The following is an 18,703-nucleotide window of genomic DNA, read 5'->3' as shown; positions in this document are numbered from 1 at the left end:
AGCAAATTGCTACAGCAAAATGTCTTATGTCAACAATCCACATCAAAAGCACTACGCCCTAATGACAGCATTATTCTACAAACTTTCATCTACATAAAATGAAAATGTATAACCCGTGACAAAGCTATCGACTACAATAGTGGTGACTTGTGGAATCAACTGTAATAGTGCTCTTTCTGTATTTGTTATTTCTTATATAGACCAGGGGTGGGCATGAAAATCAGTTTTGGGTGGGGGGAGGTTGCCCTAAACAAATTTTTTATTTAACATTGAGGGCTGAACGCAAACTTAGACCACCTGGATAAATCCACCTCTATTCAACACATCCGTACTCTGCTTTTTGGGAACGTCTGGTGGACTAGTTGAACTGCCTGACAATTACTTACAATTACCATTTTTTTCTTGTTTTTTTTACGTTGTTTCTTGATATTTTTTTGTTTGTATTGTTCCTGTCTTTGGTACCCCTGCTTGTTCTCGCCCCACACCGTATCTTACTCCTCCTCGTCATGACAGGAATGAGAAAGATACTATCCTCTATGCAGTTAGGAAAACAACGTATTGTATAAACAAAATGGTGACGTAATTCCCGTCACGAAAACCGATTTTAAAAAAATCAATAATGCAGTTGCAATGCGAGCAGGCTGTCTGGTACTCATTAAAAAATCGATTATTTTGTGTTTATCAGTAGAAACACACCCTTAAAGAACATTCTTCACGATCTAATAGTGTTATAAAATTATCATATACAAAATTGTGAAGCATTCCAATATGTTTTAGGTTTACAAGGTATACTTGAAAATGATAATGTAGCCTGTAATGTAAGTAATAAATTAGGTCTAATATTTTCTAATACTAACATTATTGACAGTTCACAAAATTGGTCTATACTATTGTTTAAAGAAGCGTTTGCTATATACGTAGGCTACACCCATTGCTTAACAATGGGCTGAAAGCTTCAAAGGAGCTTTCTTTGTTCTTGTAGGTAGCTTTGATCAGTTAGGGTAAGAATGCTTTGATCTTTAGTTTATTCATAACTATGTCACCTACTAAAGATCAAAACATTCTTACCCTCTTATCAAAGCTACCTACAAGAACAAAGAAAGCTCCTTTGAAGCTTTCAGCCCATTGTTAAGCAATGGGTGTAGCCTACGTATAGCAAATGCTCCTTTAAACAATAGTATAGACCAATTTTGCAAATAATAATAATAATAATAATAATAATAATAATAATAATAATGTTAGTACAGTATTAGAAAATATTAGACCTAATTTATTACTTACATTACAGGCTACATTATCATTTTCAAGTATACCTTGTAAACCTAAAACATATTGGAGTGCCTCACAATTTTGTATATGATCATTTATAAACACTATCAGATCGTGAAAAATGTTCTTTAAGTCTAATTATTAAGCATCTATCTGTCTTACCAATATAATCACTATTGCAACCTGGGCATTTAAAATAATAAACAGAGCTCCTATATTTCTTAGGGGTTTGATCTTTAGTAGATATAAAATGAGAGACATTTTTGTTGTAGGTAGCTTTTATCAGTAGGGTTAGAATGCTTTGATCTTTAGTTTATTCATAACTATGTCACCTACTAGGGGTAATGTTTTGATTGGTCAAACACTTTTGGTACTTGTGCATATAAGCTTGCAAATACGGATAATTTTTCATTTATGATGATGACATAAAATAATGTCAAAATATTGAATCCCGACACGATGGCGTGTATTTCGATACTTGAAGTATGTATTATACTATCTTATTATTATTATTATAAAATATTGATTTTTTTTTTCATTTTCTAACAAACATTACAAGTTCCCTTTTTGAGTTGAGCAACAAAATGTTGATTGACATCTGTATACACGCATCTGTAAAGCTTCCTTGAAACCCACCCTGGAGCACAAAGAAAAAATAATGGAAACATCTCCCTTTGTGAGTTCTGTATTTAGGCATATGGGGGAGGCAGGCACTATTTATGGAGTGACGCTCTAGTTCTCTTAATGCTAACCATGTACAGTAAGTGTAACTGATTGACTTACAGTAACATAACCACATGTATACTCCATCTAATTTAAAGGAAAAGGTACTTAATTAGGCCATTTTTTAAAACAAATTTCTCTGAAGGTTAACTAAGGATCTACAGTACGCTGTAGTTAATGTTATAGGTTGTAAAAACTGTATTGAATAAACAAAATTTTTCGAATAAAAAAATCTTTTGCTTGACATTAGGAATTAGTCATTTGTGAAACAAAATTATAGGCTATGTCAAGTGTTATATTGAACAGTGGTGGGTTTAAGGGGGAGTCCTGTCAGTACAGATCTCCTAATTTTTTCAAAATTATAAAAAAAATGGAGAAAACAGAAATTTTTTTTATTTAACTTTTAATCTCAGAGTGCCGTTTCCGGCCATCTAGAGGTGCCATAATCATAATTTTTTTTATTGTGGGCTGAGGTGGGTGGACATATCATTTGCGCAAGACCCTCCCTGGGTCTCGTCTATTTCAAATTCCTGGACCCGCCACAGTTAGAATATCATTTTTTTCGTCGGGGAATACCCATATCAAGGATATCTCTCATGATGGCAGATTTAATGTGGGGGTGGGGGAGGGGACTAAATCATTCAAAAATTTTTTTAAATGGAGATAAAGAAAATTATATTCAAATTTTATGCCTGGAAGTGCAATTTCTGGCCATCTAAACGTGCCATAATCACAAATTTCTTACCTCAGCCCACCATGGTTGGTTAGTATAGATCCTCTATCTGTGAAAGTACCCCCCACTCTGGGCCCCCCCTCTATTTCGAATTCTTGGATCCGCCACTGGAAATTACAACAATTATGAAGTCATATTACAGTAGCTTGATGCCTATAAATGACTAATAAAATTCACCAAACTTCGTCAAATATCTGTAGCTTCTGGTCCCCCCTCCCCGGGCCCTTGGGGCCCCCCAGCCTAGATGCTTGCTTCTTCATGTGCGCATGGGCCATATTGCACACAGGACCAATGGCTTAAACATCTCATCCGAAAGACAGTGCGCTGTTGAAACTTGCATTTCAGTCCTCTAGCTGAAACACAAAAGTAGCGATGGGATTTGAACCAGGGACTAAGCAAATTCCACGGTTCAGTGCACACACAATGGCTACCACCAGTTTAGCCAACTGAGCTAAGCGGCTCTCTAAGCTGCAACCGCGGTGGCAGCACCGGCTGCGGCAACAACAATGGCAGTAGCGGCGGCAGCAGTTACAACAACAGAGGTGTCAGCAGCAGCCGCAACAACAACAGTAGTGGGGCAGTAGCAGCTATTGTTGTAGTTTACCATAATTTTGAAAAGTGTTATGAAAAATTTGAAGGAAAGGATCAGGACACACGTTGCTGGCCACACCCTCATATTCAAATTTTTTTTACATCTTAAAAACTAATATTCTGGTATCATTGAGCCAATGGTAATATCATTGAAACTGGTGGCCCTCTATAATTATTTTGAGTTACAAACTGACTGATTTTTTAAATGCTTTGAATAGATGAGCATTTTTTTTTTTAAGGTAGTTCAGGAAATAATATTCTAACATGACATGACAATTCACTTTCCCCATGCAGTTTTGGACAGTCACAGGACATACGCCCTGTCAGCCAAGCATTCATAATTGTCAACCACATAATAATTAACTAATAAATTTACCAAAAAGTAGATTATGTTGAATGAATCTAAAGTAATAAAAGTCATTCAACTAATTTTATACACGTCTGACTGCATCAGTGATGATCAGCGTATTACTTATACTGGGCATTTTCACTTTTTAATTTGAATTCAAATATCAGACATACAAATAAGACAGGCTAGGAAAGAGCAAAGGTGGTGAATACATATATGCAAAGTCAGTCTACCTTTAATAATTAAACACCAAGAGAATAAAACATACAAATCAAGTAAATTAGAGGGACTAAACACAAATAATTTTCATTCTACATTTATATGGAAGTGACAACAAGCAATTTTTACATCAAAATTAAATTACATTTCAGATAGATTTAAGATACACCAGGGTAAGTTGTTCCTAAGTTGCATAAAGTCATCTACGTTGACTCTTTGTTAACGTTATATTATTTTCCCTTCCATTTTTTTCCCCTATACATTTAATAATAAATATTGCTATATCTTGAACAAATCAAAGTTGAATGAAATCACATTCAATTTTAATCTACATGCCAATGCCAAATTGATGTTATCAATTGAATTTCTAATCAGAAAGTCAGAGACCTAATCAGAAAGTCAGAGTCAGCAAAAATACATTGTGGATTTTGTATCATTCTAATGTTGCTTCTTTATTAATTTAAGTAAGTATATGAAATATAATATCTATTTATTCTATCATATTTCAAATCAAAGCAATCTGAAATTTTTGAGCATAAAATAAGTTGCAAGGATGATGTGTGCCTACCTTAGCTGGCAACTTCTCCTGTTTCCTCTTAGAATCTGAGTGCAAAATAAAAGAAATATCATTTTACATAATAATATGTTAGACTTTTATAGCTCTTCACAGGTAAAGTGCCTTGCCTAAGGACACAAGTGAAATGCACAGTGAGGGATTGAACCTCCGACCTCAAAGTTCAGAAGCAGAACCGCAACTAATGCGCCAAACCACTCCTACCGCATCAAATAAGGTAGTTTCATATATTTCCAATTAGAATTCAGTTGATACTTAGCAGTAGTTGTTGCTAACTTTTTTTGCTAGATGGGGTACAAAAAAATTAAGAAATAGCTTTCTTGTAGATTGGTGGAGTGGTTAAGGCATGGGCATAAACTATAGCCATGGCGTAAGCGCTGGTTTGAGTGGCATGCTCTGGTGGTGGAACAAATCTTCTGAAGAAATAGCTTCCTTGTTGATTGGTGGAGTGTTTAAGGTATGGGCACCGCAACCTATAGCCATGGCGTAAGCGCTGGTTCGAGTGGCATGCTCTGGCGATGGAACAAATCTTCTGAAGAAATAGCTTCCTTGTTGATTGGTGGAGTGGTTAAGGAATGGGCACCGCAACCTATAGCCATGACATAGGCGCTGCTTCGACCGAGTGGCATGCTCTGGTGGTGGAACAAATCTTCTTGGAGAAGAACTTCAAATTGTAGGCCCAGTGTACATAATTGCCCCTTGTGCACTTAAAGGACCCAGTACATATTTTGTGATGAGTAGGGAGATACACTGGTGTATTTGTCCACACAGCCCCTGCAGTGGACAGTACGGAAGGGGCAAGCACCAGTTTACCGAGTATCGGCACGGACATGAAGAGACCCTTAGGGCCAAAGAATTTTTCTAAATGAGCTACAGCGGAGAGCCTACCTGTAGGTACAACACTTTTTAGGAAGCTAACTAAAGTTGTCTTACATGTTTTTTCAATGTCTTCATCATCCAGTAGAAAGGAAACAACTTCTTTTGGTTTTAATTGATCTGGTCTAAAATTTCCACCAGATATCACCATACGCTGGATCTGAATAATACAAGTTATATAAATCATAAAAATTAATAAGATGAAATAATGTTGATATAGTCAAAAGAAAATTGTAATAGCAGACAAAAAAAGTAGCATTCATTTAATTTATATCATCATTAAGAAAAAAGAATACAAGAACAAGTGGAAAAACAAAGGCAAACAAAACAACACACAAATATACAAAAAGTAGTGACAAACATATGAATTCAAAATAGATTTTTTTTTTGAAAACATGTATGATAAAAAATGAAAATTAAAGCAATAACAAAAAGAAATCATTTTAAAATGTTGGATTGCTTAAAACATGCACTACTTGGTGAGCATAAAAAAACATTTCAGTCATTTTAATATATCATTAAAATTCAAGACTAATTCGTCAAATTAACAGCTATTGATTTCCATCGCCTAGAAAAATGAAGTATTTCATAAACAACATAAAAGCTATGATAGACGAAGACTATGTTTAATATTTATGGCCTTTATGGTCGGTCCCAAAACCAACTACCATCATCAATGACATGGTTGCACACCTGCAATCTGTTTGGTTGATACAATTGTTACCACTGGGCCAAAATGAAGGTGTATGTGTATTAAATATATTAAAGACTGAAAGAAGAAGATTTTGGGTCAATCAGGCTTGGGCCACACAAGTAATTTTTTTGACTTTAGGGATCTTAAAAATTTAATGTGCAATTTGCTTTCAAATTACTAGTGTGGGGAAAAATGTTTGAAAGGGGGATTTACATATTAGTATTGTAATTTTTTAAAGAAGTGTTTTAAGCTTAGCACATGTTACTCTGTCAAGGAAGAGTGCTTAAATGTTTTGTTGGTTTAAAATGAGACACTTTTTTCTTAAATACATTAGCATGCTCGTTGCTATGGTTTAAGTTTATTTCATTGCCTTCATATAATCTGATATTGAATTACTGGATATTTCTTGTATGTGAATTTATTTTTGTATTGCAATATAAAATTTGCAGCAGTATTAACATTTCACACACAAGACTTAGCCTGGCCTACTTGTCTCAATCAATACTTAATTTCATAGCCATTTGAATACATAAGGTGACAAGAAGTCAACAAGAATCACCATAGGGACACGAAACAAATTAAATAATCCGCCGTTTCTAAACACACATAATTAAGACATTAGTCGCGCCTAACACGCATATTTCTAAGGTTTGCATTTGTCGAATTGCTGTGCACTAAATCTCTTTATCCATCTCCACGGATTTAATCAATTATTTTATATTAAAACTTTTAATGTTAACCTACAAAATAAAATTCTGTGCAATTATATTACATTTTTTTAAAAGAATTTTGACTGTTTTCTTCATCACTGGCAAATAAAAGACTGAATTATAACTACAACGTATAATTGGAAATTCATTTGTGTTTTGATTATTTTACATTATTATTATTATTCATTATATTTACTTATTTTAAGTTCAGGATATTAAAAAGTTCAAAAGATATATAGTACTTATACTATGTAGAAGGTTTATTGAGTGCAGTACAACTAATTTTGTGTTGCTTGATAATTCACTGGCATTACTGGCCAGACAACAAATATCACATGTTATTTGTTCTTCATCAAGTAATTTGGGAAAGATGGCCATACAGAGGCAGCAACAATCCACACTCAATAATCTCACTTCAGCAAGGCTTATAAACAGGAAATAAATAATACAACTCTCATAATACGTACATGGTCAGCTATTATTACAGAATGTAATATTTTGATATAAATAATGCAATAAAGAAATCAAATTTCAACCCAAAAATGTTTGGACAATAAAACGTCCACGTGATGTCGTCAATTTAAAATTTTCCCTAAATCAAAAACTTGGATTTGAGTTGGACTTCTTGGATGTGAAAACACATGGGTACTAACAAACATCCTACAGAGCTAAACTCCTTTAAGAATGCTAAGAATGAAGAGAGGAAAAACTTAGCAGCAATGACCAATTTTTGTCAACATGAAAAGTTTGAATAAAAGAAAGTTGGCTGCCAAAATTTTAGGAAATTGCCTAATGAGAATCTATAAATACATATAGATACCTATCTATGTATATGTTTTGATGTGTTTTCTACTGCAGTGTCGCAACAGGAGACAACACAAAATTGAGATTTTGGAAGCAAACATCCAAATTACATTAAACAAAGGACTGACAATTAAATATGGGAAAACACAAACCAAATAACAACAAATGTTACGAGTATATAAACTACAGTTTGGTTATAATGAAAACAACAGGTTTAGGAACTTGCATAATAAAATATAAACTTACTTCACTTTTTTCTTTTGCTCTTTGTAGTATCTTTTCCTCAATTGTACCCTTGCATATTAGTCTGTAGACTGTCACTTGTTTAGTCTGTCCTAGGCGATGTGCCCTGTCCATAGCTTGCTGGTCTACTGTAGGATTCCAGTCACTATCATAGAAGATGACAGTGTCAGCAGCAGTAAGGTTGATTCCAAGGCCGCCTGCCCTCGTACTCAGTAGAAATACAAATATATCAGACCTAAATTGTTTTAAAAATAATAATAATAATGTATTTAAAATGGATTATCTTAGAATTCCAGTACTTATATATTAAGATTGGTGCATACTTACAAAGTGGTTGAGTGGTCTTCTTCATGTTTCCACATCATGTTATAATTGTACCATTTATACATCTAAACAATCTTTCACATGTTTCCTATTCTGGCAGTGTTTTGAAGTCAACCATACTGAAAGGTTGGTCAATGATGGCCAGATATTCTCAAGGAAAGAATGGCTAAAGCAACAAGTAACAAGTATAGGCCTATCTGACTTGTTACATAACTATTATTTAGGCCATCTGAAATCATTTGATAGGAGTATTCAAGTGAGGGAAAACATTGATGCAATTTGGAAATTTGTACTATTCATTTGTAGTCATCTTCACAATGTTATTCAAAAATAAAATTTACTTCTATTAAAAACACTGCAGCACTTTTTATAGATATCTTAGTTACTAATACATATTTCACATCAAAACATTGAAGTATTTCATATTACAATTGAATCACACACAAGCACGTAAATATTTCATATCATAAGAATTCACTCACAAGTACATAAGTATCTTGTATCACAGAAATTCACACTTAAGTTAATAAATTTCATATCACAATTTACTTACAAGTACATAATTAAATAATTTCACAACAATTCATACACAAGTACACAGGAATTATATATCACACATAAGTACATAGGAATTTCATATCACACACGAGTACATAGGTATTTCACACGATCACAACAATCTTCTCAGTTTTGTCTCCAAAAAGAATAATTGTCACATACTGTAGCAAGTGACCCTTGTGTATACTATTCGCATGTCAACATGTGACAGGGGGATTAATTGGGTTACACATCAATGTTAATTGAATGCTTCCTCTGGCCTCACACTTCAGGTTCTAAGTTCCAACTATGAAACAAGTGACAGATAAATTTGATGACTTCATTTAGGGTAATGATCTTCCGATATACAAGGTCGTTCTCACCTTCACATTTTCAGCCATATTATATTCCATATTTGTGTCAGGGCAGTTGTCATACATTCCATAATTAGTTTTAAAATAATTCTTTTATCATGTAATTATTATGGATTCATTAAAAGAATAATAGAAATATTAAACCAACTAAATATATGAGAACTCACTTAAAAACACAAATTAAGTTAAATATACTAAAAAGGAAAATAAATAATTTGAAAACAAAATTACGATAAAAAAAAAATATCACATGAAAATTAATAACTGATCATAATATAACACGTAATTAAGGTACAAAAGAATTAAGTATTTATTGTCTTTCTCCACTCAACAATGGGTGCCTGGTAGTATGTGAATGGTATGGAACAACAATATTCCGACACAAAAAAAATCACTGAGCTAAAAATATTAATTTGCCAATCCAAACAAGGTTATTTTGATTGCCAATCCCTATATTGTGGTCAGAAACCACAATTTTGGGTTATCCTAAACCATAAAATATTCCCCCATGTACCCCACCAAGTATTTTTTGCGGCCCTTGATGGCCCTCGGTTTTATCCCCCTCCTGGATTTCTTGGGCCGCTTTCGGCAAATTTCTTGAGTCAACACTGTAAAACTGCACAAAAAAAAAAAAAATACCCTTTATAAAGCGGATAACATTACGCTGACTGACAGCATATCCAATGACTAAGCATAATAATTAAAGTGCCTTACATCCCAAAATCGGGGTAATTATTATTGTATCCTCAAAATGCAGTGTTTTCTGATAATACTTATTGTATATTAATAGTAGAAGCTAAAAACACATATGATACAAATTTGGCTTTCACTATTAGGATTAATGAAAAAAACAAATGGGAAAGTAGGCTGTTGCCAAATCACAATTTAGTCTCTGAAGTACATAAACAGATATATAATGCCTTACAGCTGAATACAATATGGAACTTAGCAAAACAATAAAATGTGCACTACACTGTTGATCAAACATATGAAATATAATGTATTAAAATCACAAAAATAAAGACACAATATTTGCAACTGCTGTGTAATAAAATATTATGACAGACATATGTATATGATGTGGCCCAACAGAGATTTAATTGTACATGTGTTTTGTATTAGATATGCTCTACACAACTGGCACTAAACCATATCCACAGTTAAATCATGTCCACACTCATTAACCATGTCTACACAGTCAAATCACGTCCACACAGATTAATTAAACACCAAAACACAAAAAAAGCCCACCTGCTTTGGAAGTCTGCAACCATGTCCCTTCGGTCTGAAATCTTAGAAGATCCGTCCAATCGCATATAGGTATGTTTCCGATGCCACATGTACTCCTTAAAGATTCAAGAGTTACGCATGAGTGAACACCAAATCTTACATTTCCTTCATATCTTTCTTCAACTACTATTTCTATACTGACTATATGCCTATAGTCAAGATACCTTTGTACTAATTTATGTGTAATATAATGTCAGAATTAATGTTGGTGTCTTGTACAATGAAAATTGTAGTTACATTAATTTTAATTGATACATTTCTATAATAAATTCTATGGTTGATTTCTGTCATCAATTGAAAGAACTAACGATCCAATGCCCAGAAACTTTCAAGGTTGTTCAATGGGGCCCCAATTGGCCTGACCATGTAATTTATGGGAATCCCAAAACCGCAAGAACCTCTTGGCAGAAATGACTTCTAACCCAAACATACCTAACCACAAATAACTAAAATATTATTAGATTAATAAAAACAATTATGAAGAGTTTTAGGTTTATCATTACTTACAATTTCTAGTTATTAAATAAATAATTATATCCTTTTTGTGGCATTTTACAAGTTGATGACAAACAGTCAGAACATCATTCATCCCAATTAAACAATTTATTAATTATAAAAAAATAACTGCAAGTCACATGACCTTGGAAAAGTGCAGTGTTAAAAAATAAAAAAAAATAAAATAAAAATCTACTGCCTCTATATATTGATTCATTATATCATTATTATTAGTAGTATTAAAATATTTTCTTTTTAATTACATTTCTCAGAAATACATAATACTATGATAAAATATTAATTATACAAAAAAATATTCAGCTGTGACCAATCTATTAAATTTCAATCTTCAACTAACCTAATCGAAAATTGATTGTAATCATGTATTATAAAATATAAAAAAAAGATAATTGAAATAAAAGCAATAACAATATTAATGACGACAAAATAATAAACTGACGAACATTTATAAGATGAAATGAAAATTGTAAATATAGCAATTAAAATTTCAAATTTAATTTCCTTTACAAATATCTATGAATTGAATCTAGAATCCCCTCTATGAATAGATGGTACAAAATACATATTTTTACATTGAAATAAACAATTATATTAAGGATCAAATATACAAATTGAGTAGGTTTAATTGTAAAATAATCAGCAAACTAAGTTTCAAATGTGAATCTGAAAATAATTGAATGAGGGTTGGGAAGTGATAGCGCCCCCATGAAGCACATAATCATAAGGTTCTGACCTGCAGGAGATCTATCATTCTTGTCATCTGTGAGTATATCAACACACGGTGTCCCTGTTGCTTCAGTTTGCTCAGCAACTTGTCCAGAACCTGTAACTTCCCCGAGTCACATACCATTGACTCTTTATCTGTAAAAATATAATGTGTATTAACATAATTAAAGGAATGGAAAACAGGAAAAAACAAATTTATTAAAAATTATTATGTAATAAAAATCATTATTATTATTATTATGTACTATTTTGATTACCACAGACAGTGGGCGGCGCCACCCGGCCTTGGGAGTTTTCCACCCATTCTAAAGCTAATTTCATGGCCTTCCGCCCACCTTTATTAACACCCTTGACCATCCTTCAAATCCACTCTTATTTAGAGCTTACCAATGCTATCATCCACCCACCATTAAAAAGTCTACCACCCACTCTTACTTTTCTACAGCTATAATAATGCCATAATATTAACAATTTTTATAGTTATTATGTAAAAGCAACACATACCACAATAGACTTTTTATCAGTATTCTCCCCAAGCCCTTGAAGCATCATGGTACCATGATGATTGGCACTTCCCCCATGATGCTTGACAGTTAGCCATGATGCTTGCAACATCTTAAAAGGATGCTTTTATCAGGGAACAGTTAAATTATTTAACTGTTCCCTGCTTCTATATAGTTTTAAAGTGCAATTTAGGACATTTCAATGCTTCCTAATTATTAAAAATACCTTGTGTCAGACCCAACTATGGTGGACTTAACACTTACCATGACGCTTGCCAATGATGCTAGGGAGAAAACTGTTTTATCATTAACTTTTTTTAAATATGACTGGTATGACCTTTATATTGTTTTTAAAATCTTAAGAATACAAGTTATATAACACTTTTGCATGCATTTGTGCAAAATATTCCTTAGCTTGAGAAAAAATAATGATTTCTTTAGAAATCATGATTTTGTTCTAAAATGAAAATGATTGTTTGCTATATATGGCTTTCACATTTTACAAGACGTTACTTGATTGTTTGCTGTTTATGGCTTGCTGCATCTTAGCAGCAAATTCAATTTGGTTTTGGTTCTCAAGAGAAAATACTTCAGGATGGCAGGTAGATATTAGTTACTTCTTGTATTAATTTATTCCCTGTATACAGGTCCACACTTAACCTTGTGTAGCCAGCAAGACTATGTTACAAAAGTGCATAACTTATTACTTTCAATATAACAGCTATAGTTCTCTCATGTTTTTCATTGTTCAAAACACTTATTTTTGTTATGAGTCATCATATTCTGTAGACAAACAAACAAAAATTTTTGATAAAATATCCTTTTGTTCAGAAGTTGTTATATATTTAAGGATGAAAAACTTCAAGATGTATTGTCCCATGCAAAATACAAAAAAGAAAAATCATAAAAAAACAAGTTATGAAATTATTTTGCTTACTTTGAAGTAATATAAAGATTATCAATTTGAACATAGAAATTTGAGTATCAAAAAATGTTTAAAATTACCCAAAATCTGACAGCGAAAAATGATAGAAGCACTTCCACTAATTTAGTCACTAGTGTTTTATTATTTTTATTATCATTATCCAGTACAAAAAAAGGGCACACATTTCTTTTAATTCAAAAATTTCTATGCTCAAATTAATAGGTTACATGTTAAAAATAAGCAAGTTAATTAAAAAAATTGTCATTTGCCATTTTTCACCCGGTGTACTGTCCAATCACCACCAGAAGGACCCCACTGGAAATAAGTTTTCTTCTAGACTTTCGTGGGCTATCCTTGGTGTTTACACCGAATAAATCCAATCCAATCCAATATTGCCACTTTTGGAGTAGGAACTCTCCAGTAATGGCGTCGACAAAGGAGGGCGCCATTCTTCTTGGATCCATCTATACTGTTGTAATAGTGTCAGTCTCCTAGAAATCTGTATTAGATTGTTGTCACTTACTTGTCTTGGGCACATTCCTGTGAATGCCACTGTGATTGATGGTGTATCCTGTAGGCGGCCTTCATAATGAGAAACAAAGCTAGCCACCTGCACAACAAGCCTACCATCATCTGACAATGCAATTCACCTGCTGATATATCGATGAACCGGGTAAATGAAAAACAACCGCCACCGCTTGATGACTCCGAAAATAACGAATGATTGATATAATCCACGGAAAACATACACAGCTTATTAAATAAAATGCTGAGGGGAAAAACAAAAAAACTTACAATAATTTAAAATACATAAATACAATAATAATATATAATAATAATAATTAAAAATTCTTTGCTTGTGTAATGACAAAGACCTAATAATAAGATCAGATTCATATAAGCATGTCACATGATAAATATTTAAGACATATGTATATATTTTGAATTTATCTATTCATGAATAAACTTCTAACTACAAGATTAAGGTGGGAAATTTAAAACACTTACAATAATATAAAATACATAAATACATATTATTAGAAATGCTTTGCTTGTGTAAAACCTGACAAAAAGGTCAGATTTACATAAGCAGGTCACATGATAAATATTTAAAGATGTATTGTCCCTTGCTAATGTCAAAAAATCATAAAAAATAATTTTGAAATAAACTTGCTCATATTGCAATAGCATACAAATTATTAACTTGTGCATAAAAATTATTGAATTTGAAAAATGTGTACCCTGATTTTTAAACCAAAAAAAATTATAATAGAAATGATAAAACACTTCCAGTGAGTAGAAGTGTTTCTATCATTTTTCGCTGTAAACTGATGGGTAGACATTTTTAAAATACACTAATTTCTGTGTCCAAGTTGATAACTTTTAAGTTAATTTCAAAAAATATTTTTATTATTTTTTTGGTATTTAGCTTGGGACAATACATCTTTAAGACATATGTATATATTTTAAATTGATCTATTAATGAATAAACTTAACTACAAGGATTAAGGTGGGAAATTTAAAACAAATACAGTTTCTATACTTTAATCTACTCCTGAAAGTACCTTTCCAGAGGATTCATCAAATTTAATAGCTGACTAATCAGAACATTGCAAAGAATATATGCGTGTCCAATAGACACCAGTGTGGTCCTACAAATGCATGTGTTTATGTTCATTTACACTATTGTTTTGGGGGACCTTAGCAACAATATCCAAGGGGCGGGGCTTAGTGGAAAGGATCATTAGATACTTGCAGTTGCAATGATGCAATGTCCTCAGATTACAACCCTTCACATATAATGGCAATGGCAAAGACAAGCGAAACCAGAGACCATCACCAAATCATAAAAAATTGTTGCTTACGTAGAAACTGGGAAAAAACAACATAGCACAATGTATAGGTATATAAGGGTTTGTTTAGTGCAATAAAATAGATTTGAAAATTTGGCCATTACTCAGAAACACGATTTGCGAGGAGTGACTGGTTAAACTTGTCTTTGCCACATATGTGGATACTTCAATCATATTAGGTATCATAATCACGAGGTATAAACCTTGGTTTATACCTGTTTTTAATCATATGCTTGTTTAAGCGGCCAATCAGGACTAACCTCTTTTTGTCGGAGAAGGATGCATTTTGAAGTGTTTCTCTGTAGATAAGCTTTGGAATGGTGAAAGATTGTAGACTCATGTGAAAAGGTGATCTTGTTTCTCTCCTCTCAAACAGTTCTGGATGATTACAAACCTTGAAGAAAAGCACCATTTTGTATTAGTCATTTACTGATTAGGATGATTCACTTAGGTCAGAGACCAATACATGTCAAATCTATTAGAACATGCCAGTCCTGTATGCCATGTTCTATCTTACTCTCTTGCCATTGTGAGAATTCAGAAGTAGTGAGTTCTTTGATTAAGTATGGGACCTAATTACAGAGGCATGCAACATCATTAGTCTCTCTTCACTTGCAATGAGGTAAAGCTCGATTCCATATAATCACTACACACCATCGCCGACAGCTTTCGGTGCTGATGATTGGTCAGTCGAATTGGGGAGCCTTCTCGATTGCGTCGGGACTTCTATGCAGTACAACGTCTGCACTGAAAATACTGTAGCGACAGTGTATAGATTTTAAGGAAACCAGGTTTTAGAAGCTCCTTGCATTAGACATTCAAACTATGCCACAAGCTTGGCATCTAGGAAGTCTCCTATACCTACCATCACAGAAGTGTTAAATTAACTGTAGGCCTACTGACTTGCAATATTAAACTTTTTGGATTTTAGATTTTGTTGTATGCCTAAAGTTTCTTTTAAAAAAATATTTATATTTGCATTTTTGTTCTACGAATTCTATTGTAGCAGTTGCAGCTTTTACTGCCTGAATGTTGCTTTGAGTATGAAATGAAATATGTGAGGTCTCGCCACAAAATGAGTCTCATGGTTAGAAATTTAAAAATTGAGTTTATATTATATTTCGGTAGATCACATTATAAGCTTTTTTTCTACTAAAAGCAATTCCAGAGATGTTAGCATTTAAAGTTTAGGTGTATAAGAACCACATTTTGAGAAAATCAGCCTCAAAGATAAACTATAATAATATAACTAGAATTACAGAATATGTGCAGACAACACCATTTTTGGCAAGAAAATTCACTTACAAAGTATACAATCATTAAATATAATTATCAAGTTATTCAAAAACATTAAAATCAAAATTAAATTAAAAATGTTGATTTTGGCCTGTTTTGGTGAATATCTCAATATGAATTCACCAACGATGTGTCTCATTTCGTGGTGAGACCTCACATATGACTGAAATATATCTGTATGAATAGGTCTGTGATGGGAATTGTATAGACAATAACACTACCTTTCTAAACTGCATGACAAGATTCATAAGGCTGTTTGTGGTAGTCTGCATACTTGAAGAGGATGTGGAACTGCTGGTGGACTGCAAGAGGTCTTCGATGGAGATCTTTTGTTTGACTGCTTGGTACAGCAACTTCTGCCTTCTTGTCATGTTACAATAAACTAGGATCTCAATCTGCAATTATGAAATAATTGTAATAAAAGTGATGAAGGTTTTCCTAGTTTGTTGAAAAGCTGAGAGCAAAGCTCACACAGTTCACTGTTGTACAAGAGTAGAATCAACTAGCAGAAAGGAATCAACTAAGTATGATAAAACATTTGAGATACTAGTTCACCTTAATTATACCCCTTTTACACTATCAGCGGGACTACGGAATAAACCTGCTTTTATTTCCCTGTTGTTGATACATCAGGTTACAAACACAGGAGTTGGGGGTTAGTGTAAATTGGTGAACGTCAACGAAGCTAAATGTTTGCAGGAGAAGCTTCTCCGGGATAGTCCGGGATAGACACAGTGTAAACAGTCCCGCATTTCACACACACCGGAATTTTAATCATTCACTTTCATTAAAATTATTCAGTTATTTTTTTTGTAATAAAATAACTATTGATATATTTTAAATGTATTTAGTTAAAAATTGCAAACTAATGAGCTAGTTTTTCTCAAAAATGTCCATAGAGGTCAGCGTTCAACACCGGCGTTCAGCGGGTGTTCGTTGTCAAATGTAAATAGGTGTAATCCGAGACAATCCCGCAGTTGCTTCGTTAAATGTAAATGGGTTTTGGCTCCGGTGTCACACCGAAGTTTGTTTTAGCTTGATAGTGTAAAAGTGACTTTATATAACCTATATAAACTCTACAAAAAATTGGCTAATAAGGACACTTATATAATAGGATAAAAGATTGTGTTGTCCAAGGAACTTTAAGAAGTTTGTGAGTGTTGCGTAGCCTGGCTTTAATAGTGATTCAGTTGGCTGTTAGATAATCCTCACATATTTTTAACTGATTTTTGTTTTCTTTGTAATTTAAAATTGCCTTGAAATAAATTACACAAACGGAACAAAAACAAAATTAGAATTAAATTAAACAAATAAAATTAAATCATATGAAAAAAAGTAACAAAGTAAACGATTCTAATAAGGCAAATGAAACACATGAGATAAATTAATTAAAAAAAAAACTCATGGTAACCTTATCAGAAAGTTCATTCTCCACATCTTTCTTCACTCTCCTTAACATGAATGGCTTCAAGATCATATGAAGTCTTGATAGTTGCTCTGAAGTAAAAAGAAAATTGTTAAAGTAAATACAGTTCTCCCTACAAATAAAGGCCACTTTAGGAACTGGGGTTTTCATGGTTTTTAGCAGCTTTGGTCTCTCATTAGAATAATACAAATAAAAGACATTTGTTAATTTGAGACAACAGAAAAATTGTCTTTAATTGGAAAGTGACTTTAATTAGACGGAGACTTGTGTTATCACAACAGGTGGTACTGCAGAGCCTGTGTGTTTAATAATAGATATGAATGTTGCCTTAATAATAAGCATCATTTAAACTTTTTTCTTTCTTCTGACCAAACTTACTTGATATAGCAATGCCATTTATTGTGGGCTCACCTCCTGTATATTATAGTGTTATGTCTCACTAGCCACTATCATCATTTTTTATGCTTTCATGTACATAATGATATGCAAATAAATAGCATAAAGGCCTGTTTATACTTGCAATGATAAGAATAACAATAAAAAGCAATTGTTCATATAGAAAATAATATAAATAAGAAAAGTTTTTACACTAGGACGATTTGATAACAACTTATCGTATATACGATATTATTATTTAATTATATTTTGACAAATCAATCCATCTTTTACTGACATATAATAAATAACAGGCTGAGAACTTAACACATTGTACAGAAAAAAAAAGAAATAATTAAATAACAGAAACTGTACCTTCATTTACTCCTGTTTGCTTCTCGGCATGACTTTCAATGTCCTTTGAAAACCATTCATTAAATTCATCATGACTATCAAATAGTGTTGGCATGATGAAATGGAGCAAAGCCCAAAGCTATGAAAATAAAATTCAATCAAATTATAATTTTAAAATTTTACATAAATATTTTGTGGAATATATAGCTTTGATTAACACTATCTAATTTTATGTAAAAAATATCTGTGATATAGTCATATATGGGTATGATTATGACATCATTATTTCCATACATGAGCTTATCACGCGCTTTTCTTCACCTAAAATTTGATAGCATATACAGAGGTTTAGATAGAGATGCATTTTCTTCATCAGGATTTGAACCCTGACCTATCATGTGATAGGCTTGACAACTGAG

General features: G+C 32.7%; 1 protein-coding gene across 1 annotated transcript in view; it reads right to left on the bottom strand.

Annotated features, from left to right (window-relative positions):
* LOC117113632 (chromatin-remodeling ATPase INO80-like) overlaps positions 1–18,703 on the bottom strand; it is a gene marked incomplete in the record, with an annotated part of 59,351 nt that overhangs the window by 22,872 nt on the left and 17,776 nt on the right. The window contains 10 exon segments of the mRNA XM_033257041.1: positions 4,453–4,487; positions 5,392–5,494; positions 7,789–8,020; positions 10,272–10,366; positions 11,560–11,687; positions 13,502–13,749; positions 15,094–15,227; positions 16,351–16,524; positions 17,541–17,626; positions 18,306–18,422. Coding sequence (XP_033112932.1) covers positions 4,453–4,487; positions 5,392–5,494; positions 7,789–8,020; positions 10,272–10,366; positions 11,560–11,687; positions 13,502–13,749; positions 15,094–15,227; positions 16,351–16,524; positions 17,541–17,626; positions 18,306–18,422 — 1,352 coding nt within the window.

Source organism: Anneissia japonica, unplaced genomic scaffold (assembly GCF_011630105.1).
Source record: "Anneissia japonica isolate Jap-2015-1 unplaced genomic scaffold, ASM1163010v1 scaffold287877_len585272_cov192, whole genome shotgun sequence".
NCBI lineage: Eukaryota > Metazoa > Echinodermata > Crinoidea > Comatulida > Comatulidae > Anneissia > Anneissia japonica.
The sequence above is the reverse complement of the archived record's forward strand: the minus strand, read 5'-3'. Positions and strand labels throughout refer to the sequence as shown.